At 34.4% G+C, this 18426-nt stretch overlaps 1 protein-coding gene across 1 annotated transcript in view; it reads left to right on the forward strand.

The window, feature by feature from the left end:
* The first annotated feature begins 1719 nt into the window (after positions 1 to 1719).
* Stt3A (catalytic subunit 3A of the oligosaccharyltransferase complex) overlaps positions 1720 to 18426 on the forward strand; it is a 100609-nt gene continuing 83902 nt past the window's right edge. Inside the window, exons 1-3 of the mRNA XM_069845783.1 lie at positions 1720 to 1878; positions 2532 to 2682; positions 9469 to 9636. Coding sequence (XP_069701884.1) covers positions 2583 to 2682; positions 9469 to 9636 — 268 coding nt within the window. The 5' untranslated portion in view covers positions 1720 to 1878; positions 2532 to 2582. The remainder of the gene's footprint in view (positions 1879 to 2531; positions 2683 to 9468; positions 9637 to 18426) is intronic.

The following is an 18426-nucleotide window of genomic DNA, read 5'->3' on the forward strand; positions in this document are numbered from 1 at the left end:
TACCTTATTGCATAATCCAGTAACGCTTTGCTTCAAATAAATTCAAGTTAACAGCTTTTCCTTATTTCTCAGTGACAAAATAGTTGTAATAATAATATTTTATATTTCAGATATCATAAATTATATTATAAAATAATGCAATGCATTATAAAATTAAGTATCGAATTCGTTTAATATTTGTATATAATATAATATAGGTATATGGTTTTACTTCTCGTAAGAGTTTTGTTTTTCTATTTTCAGCCCTATCAAATCATTACATATTTTAATTGTTGTAGGGGTCAACGTCTGAACTCTCATTATAAAGGAACTCTAGAGTCTAGACATTACAGTTAATGAAGGATTTATTATTTTATTGATCCAATTTATTTTATTTGAGTACATAATGTACCTAGATGTATTAATTATATGTGTTATATTTCCGCTGTGTCGACTGCTAGCTGGTGTTTTGTCAGCGCCAACTCTAGGGAGAAAGCAGAATCTGGCTTGAAGGTCATTGAAATCGGTCCGGCTACATCAAAGGTACCGACGCGAAGTGTCCATTCTTTATAATCCCTATTCGCTGTGCTAGCCTGTAGTTAATTAGGAATTGAGACACTGCGCGGCGCCACCAGTACGATTTCCAGACCCTTGCACGGTGCCTATAATGAGAGTTGAGACGTTGACCCCAACAACAATTAAAGTATGTAATGATTTGATAGCGCTGAAAATGGAAAAACAAAACTATTACGAGAAGTAAAACCATATACCTATATTATATTATATACAAATATTAGACGAATTCGATACTTAATATTATAATGTATTATATTATTTTATAATATAATTTATGATATCTGAAATATAAAATATTATTATTACAACTAGTTTGTCACTGAGAAATAAGGAAAAGCTGTTAACTTGAATTTATTTGAAGCAAAGCATTACTGAATTATGCAATAAGGTATGCGATGTTTGGGTCCTGTGTCTCAACTTTATTCTCAATTATAATCTTAGCGTATGCTCGATTACACTAACCTATAGCGCTTGAAAGTGGAACTATATGCTGGCGCACAGAGAAATAAAACACAGGAAAATTCGCTTAGTGGCCATTCTTTATAATCCCTATTCGCTGGTCTGCCTTACGGCCGATCACGATGGTTTTTTATATGTTTAATATTGGTCGACCAGCAAACTTGCTATACAGACCACTGTTAAATGATGGAATATCACATGCAGAATATCATGCTGAGGTTGGCTCTAAAGGCTCCTCTAATTAATTTTAATTAATTAATTAAACATTTTTGTGAACAAAAATATGATGATTTTGTGTTAAATTTATGAAGAGTCGTCAGTATCACTAAGAAGGATGTCTTGAGGGAGTTTCCTTTTAAGTCGAGATGGCTGACAAGATCTTGCTGCAATGTTATATGTCACAGCTCCAGGAACACCAGGAAGTTTGTTGAAGAAAGATTTTGACATTGAATGGATGTACTGTTCTAGTGGAAGAATTCCCAATTCTTGATGCAGTTGTTGATTTCTTACAAACCAGGGGGCAAATCACGATGGTTGTAGGACAGTCTATTGTTCCTAGTACGCACAGTGCTCCAAGCGGCTAGCAACTACCGCGAGATTTGCAAAAAATCACCCCAATCTTCGTGACTGTATATATTAGACTGTGTACTAGACTGTGCAATAACCATCACCGTAGCCAACATCTCGTTGCACTGCATAGATGGCATTTTTTTTTATAGTACGCTACTTGCCTGTTCGTATGAGACATATTTATCGTCAATCGTAAACTTTTCTTGGCAACGTTGCATTGTGCCACGCTGGTTTTTGCGTGTCTTGGGGATAAGCCGGTTCAAGTAGTTGTGTGTATTTTTATGTACATACAAGGTAAGTAAGCGAATGAAACTCTTTAGAGTAATTATAGCTTTTCCAGTTTTTTTGACTAGCAGAATGTGTTATATTAATTTAGCTAAGATATGTAAAAGTAGGTTATCTGATTTTAAAAATACGCCCCATGTGAAGTGTTGTAGAAGCAACGGTCTTGCCGTAGTGAGTAGATGTAGGCCTATCATAATTAAAGAAGTCTAATTTATATAGACCTATTATTTGGTTTTCCAATGGTAATTGTGGGTACTTCTTTACAATTGCGTTACCGAAGGCGAATACCTAACCATACCCACCTACCGGCCAAAATGCGTATTGGAAGGCATACCAAAAACCTGAACTAACCCTAACCTGTTACTGATATTCAACTTCATGAAAACTCGGTTTCTATCATTGTACCTACCAATGAGCTTACATGCAAGGTATGCGATCCCACCTCTCCGTCAGCCACTATTTTCACCTTAAATGCCCATCTTTATTTCGGTGCGATATTGTCGCTACTCACTTTTTCGGTATATACGATTCGACTAGCAGCCAAGTACGTAACTACGTTTCTACCTTCCTCTGTGGTAAAGCAATTGTACAGAAATATCCTAATTCTGTATGTAGTGTTATGTATACTTTGTGTTAACATAACTCTTTCTGTTTTTTTGCAGACTGGTATATGCATTTAGTGCATCTTCCATTTAGTCAGGTAACTTCAAAAAATGGTCGGGACGTTATTGAAAACTCACAGGATGCGAATGTCTCCTGAAAAACAGGAGACACTTCTGAAACTAAGTATATTGTCTCTCGCAGCAATTCTTTGTAAGTACCGTAATCCTAAGTAAAATAGTTTAGCATTTGTAGTTTTTTGATAGTGTAAGTTTTTCATTGAAGTTTCGATATCCTCCCACACCACACACGGCACTGATGTCTGATTTGCGTTCCATTATTTCATGATCAAATGAAAGTGAGATATGGAATAACTTTGGGGTTGCAAATATACACACGCCTGTAAGTATTAACAGCAGCAATACCAATGGGGGGGGGGGGGTACTTTGTACCCACCTTCTCCAAAATGTATATACCAGTATTAAAATAATTGATATAGTGTTAAAGTATGAAGATATTATTTGTCAGGTATGAATCCTTCTATCTTATTGTGTTATTGTGTTATTGTTTAATCGTTTTTACTAATAAATACGAAAATATGTCAAGATGGACAAAAAATATCCCCATTGTTGGTGATTGTTCGAAAGTATACAATGACATTTCAGTTTTTATCCTTTATTGTAGTACATAGTATTTGCTGATTACAAATGTTAAAAACAATTGTTCAAAATTAAGCATTTTTTGTAGTAAAACTGTGGTCTGTTCAATTTTGAGGGTGGGTGTGAAGAAAGTGATGCGGTAACATTTCTCAGACTGTTATGTTGAAGTAATTGTTCAAAAATATTCAGTGACATTTCAGTTTTTCTCCTTTATTATAGTACATAGTATTTGCTGATTGCAAATGTTCACATTTAATCATTTTTGTAGTAAAACTGTGGTCTGTTCACTATGTCAGAACGGGTGTGAAGAAAGTGATGCGTAACATTTTCCAGACTGTTATGTTGAAGTAATTGTTGGAAAATATACAATGACATTTCAGTTTTTCTCTCTGATTAGGCTATAGTACATACTATTTGCTGATGACAGGAAATGTTTAAAATTAAACATTTTTGTAGTGGTCACAAAGTTCTTCTCTATTGGTACTGCATATAATTTAAAATACCTTGGTACCAGTATTGCTATAGTTAGTCTATTCTGTAAAGTAGACATTTTTTGTTACGTTTAAACAATGAAGCCAATACAGAAAATTATTTTTGTACACAATCCATGGTGTAGCCTATTCACATTGGTTTGAAGTGCATTAAGACTAATTTAGAAACATGTTAAACGAATTATCCTTGCATCAAAAACGGGTGCTCCCTGGACCAAATTATCTTATTTTAATTATTTGGGGTCTATTCAAGCAAAAAGTCAACCACACTTCAAAAATTAAACTAACGAATAAAAAATAAGTAACCATTGATATACCTATACTACACTTCACACATCAGAGTTTCATTTACCTTTTAGTACTATTGTTTTCATGTTTAATTTCAAACTTTTTCAAGGTATTGAAATTAATGTGTTATTTGCATCTGAAGATAGTTAAATAATACACACTTTTTCAATATGACATCATCCTTAATATTGTTTAGATATACAAAATCTGAATTGGTATGCTATGAAAGAACAAATCTTCACTAATGAAATGGCATAGATTATTTTGATTAATTGCAACATTCACACGTTCAAATAGGGCCATAAAGTTTCCCATGCACTTGTAATTATTACATCACGAAACGGCAACAAAAGTTTTTATTTGAAAAAAAAAATACAGTCGATTTGTTTGAAAATTTGTATGCAAAGCTAATCTTAATTAAGAGCTTTTAACTGGTCATAATCATTACATGGAAAATAATTCGGGTTTCCTAAGAGTGACCATTATTGCCATGATGTAGTTGCAGTTCCCTTCTCTGATTCCTGTGTTCATAGGCCTATTATATTTTAAAAGCAAATGAACGTACTTTATGTAGTAATATAGACGATAGGGTAGTACTTTTAAGTTATGAATACAATATTTTTGTTATTCCTGTTATTCTTACGATAAATAGCAAATATTTATGAGAAGAACCAGCTAGCTGTATATTATATATAGTAACTTTTTTATGACTAAGATTTACAGTTCCTTTCCATTAGTGTTCACATCTTTCATAAACATCTAATCATAGTGATACAAAGTTAAAATGGAATAATGAATGATTTAGAGTAAGAGATTAAAAAATAGGGGATTGTTATAGCAAATCTAGATCTTCAGTCTGAAGCGGTCAGCTTGTAGTGTCAACTGCATGTAACGATGCGTGGTTCGTGAACAGTTAATAATAATAATAATAATAATAATAATAATAATAATAATGATTTATTTAACCTGGCAGAGTTAAGGCCATACGGCCTTCTCTAACACTCAACCAGGAGTAAAGACTGCATTACAAAAACACTACAAATTTACAAATTACACTACAATTTTACACACAAAATTGAATAAGATAATAATAATAATAAAAAATAAACAACAAATAAGAAGAAATCGGACATAATATATAACATACAAAGAAAGAAAGAAAAAAGCATAATAATATGTGAACAGCAGGTCAAAATAAATGAGGCATACAAAAAAAAGACAATTATTCATAATAATAATAATAATAATAATAATAATAATAATAATAATAATAATAAAATAAGAATAGTAATAATGATGATGATGATGATAATAATAATAATAATAATAATAATAATAATAATAATAATAATAATAATAATAGTAATATTAGTAATAAAATAGTGCAGTACAAAGTATACAGTGAATACAGTATTTCTAAGTACACACAATAAGGAAAATTAAGATTATATATAGCTCAACTTATCACATTAGAGATATAACATTATCGGAAAATATGAAAACAAAAATATAAAATAAGTTGAATATCATTAGAACATAAAAAAAAATGTGAAAACGTGGAAACATGCAATACAACACTTGTCATAATAGTAAGTTAGTTTGGCAACTCGTCATAAGATAATTTTCTAACTTTGATTTGAAAGAATTCAATGTTCGGCAGCCCTTGACTTCAGGCGGCAGAGAGTTCCAGTGACGAGAGGTAGCAACAGTGAAGGATGAGGAATACAGAGACGATGCGTGAAGTGGAATTTCTAGCGTGTTATCGCGTTGTGATCGAGTATTAATATTATGATAGCGAGAGAGAGTATGAAATCGAGTGAATAAATAATAGGGGGATGAAGAGTGCATAATTCGATATAAGAGAGAAAGTGAGTGCAGATTTCTCCTCTCATGTAACCTAAGCCATGATAACTTCTTGAAAGAAGGTGAGATATGATCATAGTATCGAACATTACAAATGAAGCGGACGCACGCGTTATGAACACGCTGTAGTTTCTGAGCGGAATCAATCCTGAGATCACTGAACAAAACGTCGCAATAATCGAAGTGAGGTAGAATGAGTGTCTGTACCAGCGTCTGTTTTAATTTAGATGGATAATGATACAATCTTTTTAGTGAATGGAGAATAGAGAATGCCTTCTTACATGTATATTTAATATGCGTATCCCAATTGAGATTAGATTCGAAATGTACTCCGAGATTTTTGACGGTAGAGCTAAACGGGATGATTGTTTTATTCAGTTTCACAGGCGGAATATTCAGGTCGTTGACTTCAGGAATTAATCTACGGTTCGCGAACAGAATAGCCTGTGATTTACATGCGTTTAGGTTAAGCCCAAATTGTTGAGACCAGGAAGAGATGGAATCAAGATCTTCATTCAGACTATTAACGCTATCGTTTAGTGCGTCGGGACGGGCTGAAATATACAATTGAACGTCGTCTGCATATATTTGATATCTGCAGTGCTTAAATGAGTTGGAAATTCCATTTATATAAATAGAGAAGAGCAAGGGGCCTAATACTGATCCCTGAGGAACTCCTGTATCTACAGTACGCCAGGATGAGAAACGATTATTAGATATGACACGCTGCTGGCGGCCAGTAAGGTAGGAGTACATCCAGGTGATAGCACTGTCAGAAAGGTGTAGCGTTTGTAGTTTAGTTAATAGTAGATCGAAGTCAACAGAATCAAAGGCTTTGCTATAGTCCAATAAAACTAGTACAGTAGCCTGTCGTTTATCCATGGCTGCGCGTATGTCCTCAGTAACATTCAACAAAGCAGTAGAAGTGCTATGGCCATTTCTGAATCCTGATTGTAAAGGGTCTAAAAGATTAAATTCTGGTGTCTGTCATTGTGTTGTGAACTATCCACCTTATTCAGACTTACACAGGGTGTTTTAATATACAGAATAATAGCAGAACATACTAAAAGGTATCGGAAAAGAAAAAAGAAGGATGAAAATAACAATCAAAACAATGTGGAAGGCAAAAAATAAAAAAAGACCTCTTTTTTGATCACACTGCGAGAAAATTAAATCTAAGGTGAAAAGAAATCGTGAACTGAAAAAGAAAAGTGCGGAACAGAGTGAAGCAGCTGTACCAACTTCAAGTGCTGAAGTAATTGAAGTGACACTATCTGCATATAAGTGCAAACAAAATTCGGAAAAGCAGTGAAATGTGTTTCCTTTGAGTCCTTGGAAACTGTGAGAAGTTGTTTCAGTGTTAGCCCAGAAGTTGGGGGTGCAAACATCCTTCATTAGTATGAAACCCAATGAAAAACAGATTACACTTCCTGCAGAAAAGTTCAAGAATTCCTCCATTGAAATTATATAAGTTGACAGTCACCTCGTACTAAAGACTTCATCTACATTAAGGATAGTTCAGGAAAGAAAACAAAAATCAGAAAAGAGTCATGCCCATCAGAAAAGACTCCTGCAGGAGGCATATGAAATCTTTATGGCAGAACACACTATGTGTGCGATAGGCCATTCATTTTTCTGTGCATTGCAACCAAATGCATCTCCGTGAGAAGTATATACCCAGAAATGTGTATGAACATTTTAGGCTGTTAATATAAGAGGCATTAAATAAGCGAGGTCACAATATCCGAATTAAATTATCGGAATTGATGAAAACTTTAGCATGTGATAACTGGCGCCTGTCAAATTTATTCCAAAAGTATTGAAGAAATTGCAGGTGATGAAGTTGTTGACCTTGTGTTTGAAAAATATGCTGAGAAAAGTAGTGTAAATTATTATGTGTACCTTATAAATTATTGTGAAATCAACGGCTGTAATGTGATCAACTTAAAAAATGTGACATTGAAGGTACCGTTTACCAAGACAGGGCAAAAGTACCTTAGAATGGGAAACAGTAATAATTTCACGATTGTTTAATTCTAGTGTTGTGTTGTTTCATTGTAACAGTTTTATAACAGAATTATCGAAAATATTTATTTACCTATCATTTTTTGTTGGATATTAATTTGGTCCCTAAATGTAGTTCTACACATTGTTTCACGTATGTATTCATATGCAAAATAAATATATATTTACCCGAAAATTTGCTACCTAATCATCACTCCCCATGTATTGTGGGTCCCTATCATCACGGCATGGTGCGTCCTCAGGTTGCGGATAGAGAAGACGGCCTCCAAATATGGAGAGTAGCTGTGAATATATTGAATAAGCAATCGTGGACAGCTGATAAAGGGGTGGTCCTCCAGCTTGGGAGTTGGGCGAAGGGCTAACAACCCATCACCGTAAAAAACAGCTTGTTACGAATCCGTACAATAAGAGGTGGAAAAATTAAAATATCTTCGAGCAATAGTAACAAATATGAATGACACTCAGGAGAAAATTAAATGCAGAATAAAAATGAAATATGCCTGCTATTATTAGGTTGAGAAGCTTTTGTCATCTAGTCTGCTGTCAAAAAATCTGAAAGTTAGAATTTATAAAACAGTTATATTACTGGTTGTTCTATATGATTGTGAAACTTGGACTCTCACTTTGAGATAGGAACAGAGATTAAGGGTCTTTGAGAATAAGGTGCTTAGGAAAATATTTGGGGCTAAGAGGGATGAAGTTACAGGAGAATGGAGAAAGTTACACAATGCAGAACTGCATGCATTGTATTCTTCACCTGTTATAATTAGGAACATTAAATGTAGATGTTTGAGATGGGCAGGGCATGTAGCACGTATGGGCAAATCCAGAAATGCATATAGAGTGTTAGTTGGGAGGCCGGAGGGGAAAAAGACCTTTGGGGAAGCCGAGACATAGATGGGAGGGTAATATTAAAATGGATTTGAGGGAGGTGGGATATGATGATAGAGATTGGATTAATCTTGCACAGGTTAGGGACCAATGATGGGCTTATGTGAGGGCAGCAATGAACTATGGGTTCCTTAAAAACCATTTGTATATAAGTAAGTCATCATTCCAGGAACAAGTGCCTGGCCTTGCCAATCCTGTAATATATCCTCCGATTCATAAATGGATTTCATATCTTTTAGCCATCATGAACTGTGAACAAATTATGGTTGGTTATGGTAGAAGTTGGAGAAAAAAAAAAAACAGAATTTGTGTTAAGACTGTATTACCTCATCAGTTGTCATTTTCATCACACTTTTCTTTTTCCTGTCTGCATCATTACAATATAATCCTCAGTGACATTTTTCAGATTTCATTGCAATTAATCTGTTAGTGTTGTAGGTTATGTATTTTTATTTATTGAAGTAATTTTGATGAAATTTTAAAATTATCTGTAGCTGTTCCATGATTTTATCTATTTCAGTCTTTTTGAGGACTGTGAATCAATATAGGTGCACAGGTAGTGGGACTCCTTTAGCATTGGCCATTATGGCGCAAGGCTACTTAAAGACAATAAAAACAAACACATGACAAGGGACATATACTTCTTGTGGAAAGTGGAGCTTAGGGTTGATTGTGTTTGTAGCCAATAAGGTTGATTGTATTTGTAGCCAATAACATTACCACTTGTCACACTGAAGAATACAATGATAGGTATATAATTTAATTGTTTCATGTTGTTTCAGCATTTGCAACTCGTTTGTTCTCTGTTCTGAGATTCGAAAGTGTTATTCACGAATTTGATCCATACTTCAATTATCGAACCACAAAGTTCTTGGCAGAGGAAGGGTTCTACAGCTTTCATAACTGGTTTGACGACAGAGCATGGTACCCTCTTGGAAGAATCATTGGAGGTAAACTGTACTGTTGTTTTGTGTCATAATAATTCACCTCAGTAGTTTATTGTATGTCACAGATGGAAAAGAACTTTGTTTTTATCAGCTTAAAGGCCTCCTACCAAAAATCATATGTTGGGACTATCATATCAGATTATAGTTTTCTATCTGCTATGAGTGATGAAAAAAAACTGCCTTTATGCAATGTCTAGGAGTTGAGTTACAAGTTAATAGCAGCTGTACTGCTGATGTCAATTCTACCGCACACCTCTTTGTATCAGAATGTAAAGAGGAAAACAATACTGGTGTTAAAAGAAGTATAAATACAAATAAATGAACTGTTGAAAGCTGAAGTGGTGTAAGTCAAAAATTTTAAATAAGAATTAAAGTAAAAGTTCATTGATTGATTGATTCATTCATTCATTGTGTTCTGCCCAAGGGCAAGTCTTTCACTGCAAACCCAGCATTCTACAGTCTTTTCTATTTTCTGCTTCCCTCTTTGTCTCCTCATATGATCCATATATCTTAATATCGTCTATCATCTGATATCTTCTTCTGCCCCAGATTCTTCTCCCGTTCACCATTCCTTTCAGTGCATCCTTCAGTAGGCAGTTTCTTCTTAGCCAGTGACCCAACCAATTCCTTTTCCTCTTCCTGATCAGTTTCAGCATCATTCTTTCTTCACTCACTCTTTACAGCACAGCTTCATTTCTTATTCTGTCTGTCCACTTCATATGTTCCATTCTTGTCCAAATCCACATTTCAAATGTTTCTATTTGCTTCTCTTCACTTCATTGTAATGTCCATGTTTCTGCTCCATACAATGCCACACTCCATACAAAACACTTCACTAGTCTCTTCCTTAGTTTTTTTTTTTCCAGAGGTCTGCAGGAGATGCTCCTTTTTCTATTAAAAGCTTCTTTTGCCATTTCTATCCTCCTTTTGGCTTCCTGGCAGCAGCTCATGTTACTCTTTATAGTACACCCCAAGTATTTGAAGCTGTCCACTTGCTCTATTGCCTCATTTAGAATTCGCAAGTTCACTTTCTTTATTTTTCTTCCTATGACCATGGTCTTTGCCTTGTTTGCATTATCTTCATTCCATACTGTTCACAGCTCCTGTAGCATATGCCTTAGTATTATCTCTTCTGCTGACAAAGTCATATCAGCAAATCTTATGCGCTTTATTCTCCTGCCTCCTACTATCTCTCCTCCCATATTCTGAAAACAGTTCTTCACTAAATCCTCCAAGTAGATGTTGAACAGAGTAGGTGATAAAGGATGCACTTCTCTCCCTATTTCACTTCCTTCTGTCATTTCTTCTCCGATCCGATTTTCACTCGTTTCATGTAAAGATTACTGAACAGTCTTCTCTCTTTCCAGTCCACACCTATTATCTTTAGTATTCCCATCAGTTTATTCCAGTCCACTCTGTTAAAAGTCTTTTCTATGTCCACAAATATAACATACACTTCTTTGTTCTTCTCTAGGTATCTTTTGCCGATTGTTCGTAGCAGTCCAATTGCATCTCTCGCACCTTTTCCCTTCCTAAAGGCAAACTGCTCTTCTTCTAACTGTTCTTCCATCTTAGAATATAAATGTCGATTCAGTATTCACAAGAGAATCTTCGCCAAATGCGATATCAGGCTGATAGTTCTGAACTCGTTACATTTCTTGGCATTATTTTTCTTTAGAATTGGAAGCAATACTGTCTCCGTAAAATCTTCAAGCTATTCACCTTTTTCATATATTTCGTTGCATAATGATAGAATTTCCTTCTTGTCTTCACTCAAGTATTTCACTAACTGAATGGGGATTCCATCAACTCCTATTGCCTTCCCATTCTTCATTTCCTTAAGCCGTAGTTCAACTTTTTCTCTTAAAATAGAAAATCCTTTTTCATCTTTTGATATGCCTTCTTCATCTTCTATAGCTAAGTCATCTGGACGATTCCTTGTCTCATGTAACTCTTCTACATATCGTCCATCTGTTTAGTATTTCTTGTTTGTCTGTTATTTCATTTCTGATGTCGTCCTCGATCAACCACAAGGATTTCCTGTTCTTATTTGTGAATCCAAACATTTTACTTCACGGTATATTAAATCATATTGTACTGTTCATGGATCACTAATATGTTCAATTAAAATTGACTGTTTCTCTAAAAAATGTGAAAAATAATGCATTTTTATCATATTCACCAGGACTATTAAAGAAATTACTTACACCTCTTCTCCTTTCAATGGGTCAAATATACTTAGGTAATTAAAAAAACGAGATTCTTGTGTTAGGTTAGGTACATTATAATTTCTATTCCTAATTATGTTTTGTTATGAAGGCAGAAGACTTTGGAAAGAAAGAGAGAGGGAACAAGAAAACAATTAAAAACAGATTTATGACTGAACTTCATATTCATTATTTTACTTACAATGTTTTAAAACTCATCGAATCAGGACTAGTGAAGATGACTTAATTTCTGGGATGATTCTGGTCGGGGTACAGGCACAATCATAGACCTTGTGTTCATGAGTCCTTTTAATTAAATTCTCCTCTCTCCCCCCCATTGACTTTTATCAGAGAGGCCTTTATTAAAATGAACTGAATTTCATTTGTAGAAAACCAACAAATCGTCACTTGGCTGAAGTTCATCTCTTTGTTGTTATTATATTCTGTGAACAGTATTCCAAATCAGTCAGTTGACAGCCTCCAACTAGATTAAATGCCATTCGATTCTTTCCAGATACTAAGAGTTTTTGGCTTTACTATTGCTCCTTCATTGCCATATCACTTACCTCTGAATAGCTACTCCAATTTACAAAGAACATTAAATAATTACAAGTACTGGTATATATTTATGTTATTCTCTCTCGGTCTTACTAATAAACCTTGTATAGTTTTTATATGAGACTGCTTTATGCAGAGTTGGGACAGAAAACGTTACTAATAAACCATGCATAAGTTATGGATGTATAAACAGCCTGTAACTATACATGGGAATTTCTTTGCAGTAATATACACGAAACCCCTAGTTTAAGGATTGTATATAGAGGAAAAAAAATAGCCGTCCCTCTAACATCTGTTCATATCAATTGTTACTTTATGATGGTTGCCTTGTAACCACAGAACAAAAAACAAAGAGCACAGAATAATTAGAATTATATTGATGTAGCTGTATGTAACCTTTAACCAAAATATATAGCGTGGTAATTGATCAGGCCCAGTTGTACTACTGATAGCATGGCACACTAGCATGCATTATCGATGCAATAGAGGTCAGATATTCTATTACCTTTCGTAATGAAATAATGACGAAACTATGACATAGTGTGTAACAGTTGTACTGTTATACACGACGTATGTAGTGATTATTAGTAAGGAATTTACACATGACTTATAAACGAGCTATTCATTGTGTAAGTATAAGACAATTAAACATCTATATAAGAGTTTTTATTAGTAAGACTGTTTGAATATATTGAGTTGGTGCAAGAGTTCATAGTGTTTTTTTGCTGTGACTGAAGTTTTTATTTGAGATGAATAAAAAACAGAAATTAATAGTAATGTATTAACATACATTATCTATTACTCTCTGCCAATGCTGGGGTACTTTCTCGATTCCATGTCTGAAGAAATCTGCTAGTTTGGAGTTAAAGAAGTCGTCAAGCTAAGTTTGTAAAGCATCTTTGTTATCAAAGACGTTTCCTTGAATATTGTTAAATAGAGAATGGAAAAGGTTGAAATCTGAGGGCTCAAGATTGGGAGAATTTGGGGAATGAGGAATCATCTCCCAACCAACTTCCTGGATAGCTGCTTTCGTCATATTAGCAGAGTGCAAGCGTGCATTATTGTGTTGCAGCAGCACTTGATGAAGTCTTTCTGGTCGTTTTTCTTCAATTGCGGCCACAAAGCATCTGAGTTGCTGGCAGTAATGTCACCAGATATATTTATATTCCTGGGAAGCAATTCGTAGCACACGATGCTTTCTTTATCCCGCATAATGTTGAGGCTGGCATTACCAGTCAAGGTTATATTATGTTTAAGTTAACCAAGTTATTGTAGCTCTGCTTATTAAAGCACACACTATTTAAATCAGGATAATCAGTAAAGTAATGGTCGAGCTATTATCTTAGATCAGTACAAGAACAGGAACACAAGTTAGGTCAGGCGTGAAGAATAATAGCTTAAGCAAATCAAATAATTCACTTCACTGGTTACCTATAATATATTGTAAAACTTTCTTGTATACATGTATTACACATTTAGATTTGTCATGAAATTAGGTACTACACACAAAAATAGTTGCAAATCTCCAACAGGTTTAGTTAGACATATATCCAGTTACTTTATTTGACCATTACAAGAGAATCTTGAGTATACCTACTCAGTTATTTGAGTTTAAATGACTACAAAATGATGTAATAAAGCTTCAGTGCATTCGCTAGATTATATTTGAATGCAGTTAATTAAACAGTGAAATAATATGGAAACGTCAGTGTGTTAGCTTGGTTACATACAGATGCAGTTAATCGAACAAACTTCGGAAATAATATAAAATCATTTACAGAATTCATTTACAAAGGTGTTTGTTGATTTAGTTGCCATTCGGCTTGGATTGCCGAGTACTAGTAATAGTACTGCCCATCGAAATATCTCGTGAGGTAGTACCAGTCACAAACCTTGGAAAAATCCATTATGTCTAAGTAGTTGCGTTCAAAGTAGAACTTTGAAATATACACAGTTCACTGAGTTCTGAGCACTGATATTTCCCTATTATAATCTAAGTGGTGAATTACTCTGACATTTAGTAGCAATCGGAGAAACAATGGAATTATTATGACTTACGTAAAACGAAAGTGGTAGTGTAGGCGGTCGTAGGCGCCTTGTCTCCAGTTTCTCTTCATCGGTTTCTAACTGTTCTCCTCTCTTGTGGCAACTGGGCTTACAACTGAACTGATCTGATCTCGCGTCCGCGGAAATCTTCGGTTTTTATTAGATGGGTAGCATCATGACGCTATCCGTGCCACAGGAAAAGCATGGCTACTAAGTTGTATTTCGTATATGCCAGTCTTACTCTCCATGTATATGCTAGATTTGCGTTATTTTAACATACAGATAAACAGGTTTTCTGCTGTCAGCATGATCTCCGTATGGATCTCAAAGCAAGAGAGGGCTATGGAACAATCTAATCACGCATGTGACTACCCGACACGTGGAAGGTAGGGCAAGCAGAGCTGACATTTGCACTTCCCTCGGTATGCAGCTGGCTTGGCGACACGAGTCTGGATGCAAGAGTCGTCTTTCTGCTGGCGAATCATAATGTGTCGAGAACTCTTATATACATGATGTTGTTCGTAAAACTTGTCATGAAACTTACGACAATTGCTATGTATGACCACCGTAATTTATCCCTTAAATTAGTGGGGCATAACAATAACATCATCTGTGGATGGACACTATCTTTTGTATGGGGTGTTGTGTGTTGAAACAACAGAAGCATTTGCTTGCACTGCTTTCTCTGATGGCATTTTCAGCTGTACACAGTACAAATGTTTTGAGCTGTCTTTGCTTCTCTATTAGAATCAAAGGGAAGAATATGTCGGTAGTGTTTGTTTTTTTCCACTTAACACTACATGTTCTTTAGATAGCACAAACTTTCTTCAAATCTGCAAAATTCAAGGCGTATTTACAAGCACAACACTCCAAATAACAAATTATAAACACTCTCCTAACAATGTGGTGTTATGATGAACAAAAATGCTATGAACTTAATTATCAACCTGAAATATTAAAATAAATTGCTATAATTTACTGTATTGTCGGACCATCTGATCTGTGCACCTTCAGCGCTGTCGTCGTTTTTGGAAAAGTTAATGCCTTTACTCACTCCATTCCACCAGCTTTCCTCCCACCATGCCAAACAGCGGGCCAAGAACCTTGCCGAATAGGGATGTTGCCAAACTTCCGTCAAACAATGTCATGTCTCTTGAATATTGCTTATTAATAATGTGAGATTAATTATTATTTATTCATAATTTAATTTAAGTAGGTCTAATAACGCTGATTGACTTCTACGATTATTTGAAGATAATTATATGATTACATTGGATATTTATTGGTTAAATGAAAATTAAGTGAAGGGAATCTATTCATTTTTAAAGAGAAATGTTTTCGTCATAAATACTTCTCCTTCACCTCATTATCTTATTTTGTTAGGTTTGGAACGTGATCTTGAAGTCCTAATAAAATTATGAAATTGTAAGAATGAATGAACACATAGTCATGTACCCTTTTCCTTTCTCATCCGGTCTAGGGACCAGCTATGGTGAAGTTACTACATGTTACGATAACATAATATACTGATAATGTGCAGGAGTTCTAATTTATGCTTATGAAAATAATTTACATATTTACAAAAGACCTAGACTTGCATTATGTATAAAATTACAGACGTATCCTGGACATATCTGAATCTGAGTCACTACTATTGCTGCTGCTGCTGTTGTCTTCACCCAAGTTGATAACAAATCTAGCCACTTCCTCTTCTATTAATCCGTAACGTTTCTCTCCCATCTTGGAAATTTATTGCTTCTCTCGCAACTTTCAATAATTTCTTCAGAGTCGGAACTTCTTTCTGCATGGTATAAAATTCTTGTATCTTTCTTCTTAAAATACATTGGTCCATATCATCTACAAGAATTAAAGGTTCCCTTGGTCTGTTCTTCTCTGGTAATGTTTTCATCTTCTGCACAGACTCCCTCTTTCCTGATTTTTTTTATTAGGCGCTCTGACCTGCCTATATAAATTACATAAAATGTTGTATTATATCAGTATTAAGTAAATAACTTTAATACATAATCAATTGAAATAAAATAAGCCTTACCTGTGATCGCAGCTGCTCTTTTCGTTGCCTGATTTATAGGAAACCGATATTGACTTGTTTGTTCTCTTCATCGAAAAATGCTATTACTTGCTTAATAATATTTTTTTTCACCACTGCTTGCTACAGTATTCTTGTTGAGTTAACAACACTGGACTGCAAGTGCAAATAAACTGTCCCACAAGAAGGCTCAAAATTGTGAGTAGTGGAGGAGAGAAAGGGAGAGAGATAGAAAAGAAAGATAGGAATGCAGGGAGAGAAATGAATTACCGAGGCTGAGAAGGAATTGGGTTCAGTTCACGAATCTCACGGGGGCACAGATCCAATGGTCCGACAATATTTTACTTTAAATAGTAGCGATGGTAAATAAAGAATTGCAGTAACTTTTATCATGTTATCTTAATTCGACAAGTTCTGTAGTTAAAAGGGCCATTAAATACAGAATTACAATTACAGTGTTTGTCTTATAGTCTCTAAATAGTAGTTAAAACCAGCATTAATTAAAGAATTAAAATTACAATTTAAATTATGTCATAACATCTGAGTAGTATCCCCAATTAGAAAAGAGAGAAAAGAGATGTTTAGTAAAGAATTAAGATTAACATCTTATCGACTTATAATAGTGTCTATAGTTAAATGAAGAATTACATTTATCTTCGAATAACCTGTGTAGTTAATGAGAACATTAATTAAATAATTACAGGTTCAGTAATTGCACTGAATAGCATCTGTAGTATGAAAGGAATGCTAAGTATAAAATCGTAGTTATCTTATTATATTTGGATAGCCTTTGTAGTGTAAAAGGAAGTTAAGTAATTAACCATAATACGTCGTTGACTCACAAATCTTTGCTGCACCTCCAAAATCCTCTATGTGCATTTAAACAGATTTTTCAGGAGAAAGAAAAAAAAATTGTTGTTTGTTTAGTCATCTGTCCTAAGACAGGTTTGAACCTCATAAGTGACACCAATAATGCATTACTCATAAGGCAACTAAGTCAGGAGATAATGGGGTAGGTTGGCCATTTCCTTTTCCCCTTAAAACATCACTTTTAATTCCTTTGATTTTCAAAGCTACTTCTAATATAATTTCTTCATTTTTCATATAATGATTGAAATTATATCGAAAGTAGCTTTGAAAATCAAGGGAATTAAATGTTATAATGCTTCTTTTTTTTTTTTTCTCTGACTAATCTGTTTAAATGCACGTAACAGATTTTGGAGGCATAGTGACGATATGTTGCTTGTATACTCACAACGTGATATGCATGGAAATGTGGGGGTTAACATTTGTATTTGTTTTATATTGTGTTTGTTTTTTATGGTTTCATATTATAGAAAGTTATGTGAATGTATAATGTGGGGCCTGGGGGTGTTTGCCCCCCAAAGGATCATATGGACATCATCTTAACAGGTAGAGCAAGTATTAATATACAAATATATACATAATATGTGAATTTAGTTCTCACCTTATATCTTACTCACTTTCTTCACTTGTACTGTTGTTTATTGCAAGGCAGTTAATAATATCTAAATAAATAAATACTCGTATTTGGTTTTAAACCAGTTTGGCCATTTCCAGGATACTTTCTTGTAGGAACAGTTCATTATCTTACTGTACATGTGTATAATGAATGAAATGTCAAGGTAAAATTCTGAAGTAATAACCTATATGGATATCGTTTGTAAAAATTTAAATGTTACATTAATCAATTAATTTTTATCGAAAGTTGAAAGATATTATCGAAGGTATGTCTTGTAAACAGTTTTAAAGTCTTAATTTTTAGATATGTTGTGGTCTAATGGTTAAGATAAAAGACTACTAAGCAAAAGATTCCTGGATTGATTCCTGATGGTTCCAGTGGTAAGTAAAATTAATATATTTATGCTGTGTGTGTGTGTGTGTGTGTGTGCGTGCGCGTGCGCGTGTGTGCGT

The sequence above is a fragment of the Periplaneta americana genome, chromosome 14, assembly GCF_040183065.1.
Source record: "Periplaneta americana isolate PAMFEO1 chromosome 14, P.americana_PAMFEO1_priV1, whole genome shotgun sequence".
Taxonomy (NCBI): Eukaryota; Metazoa; Arthropoda; class Insecta; order Blattodea; family Blattidae; genus Periplaneta; species Periplaneta americana.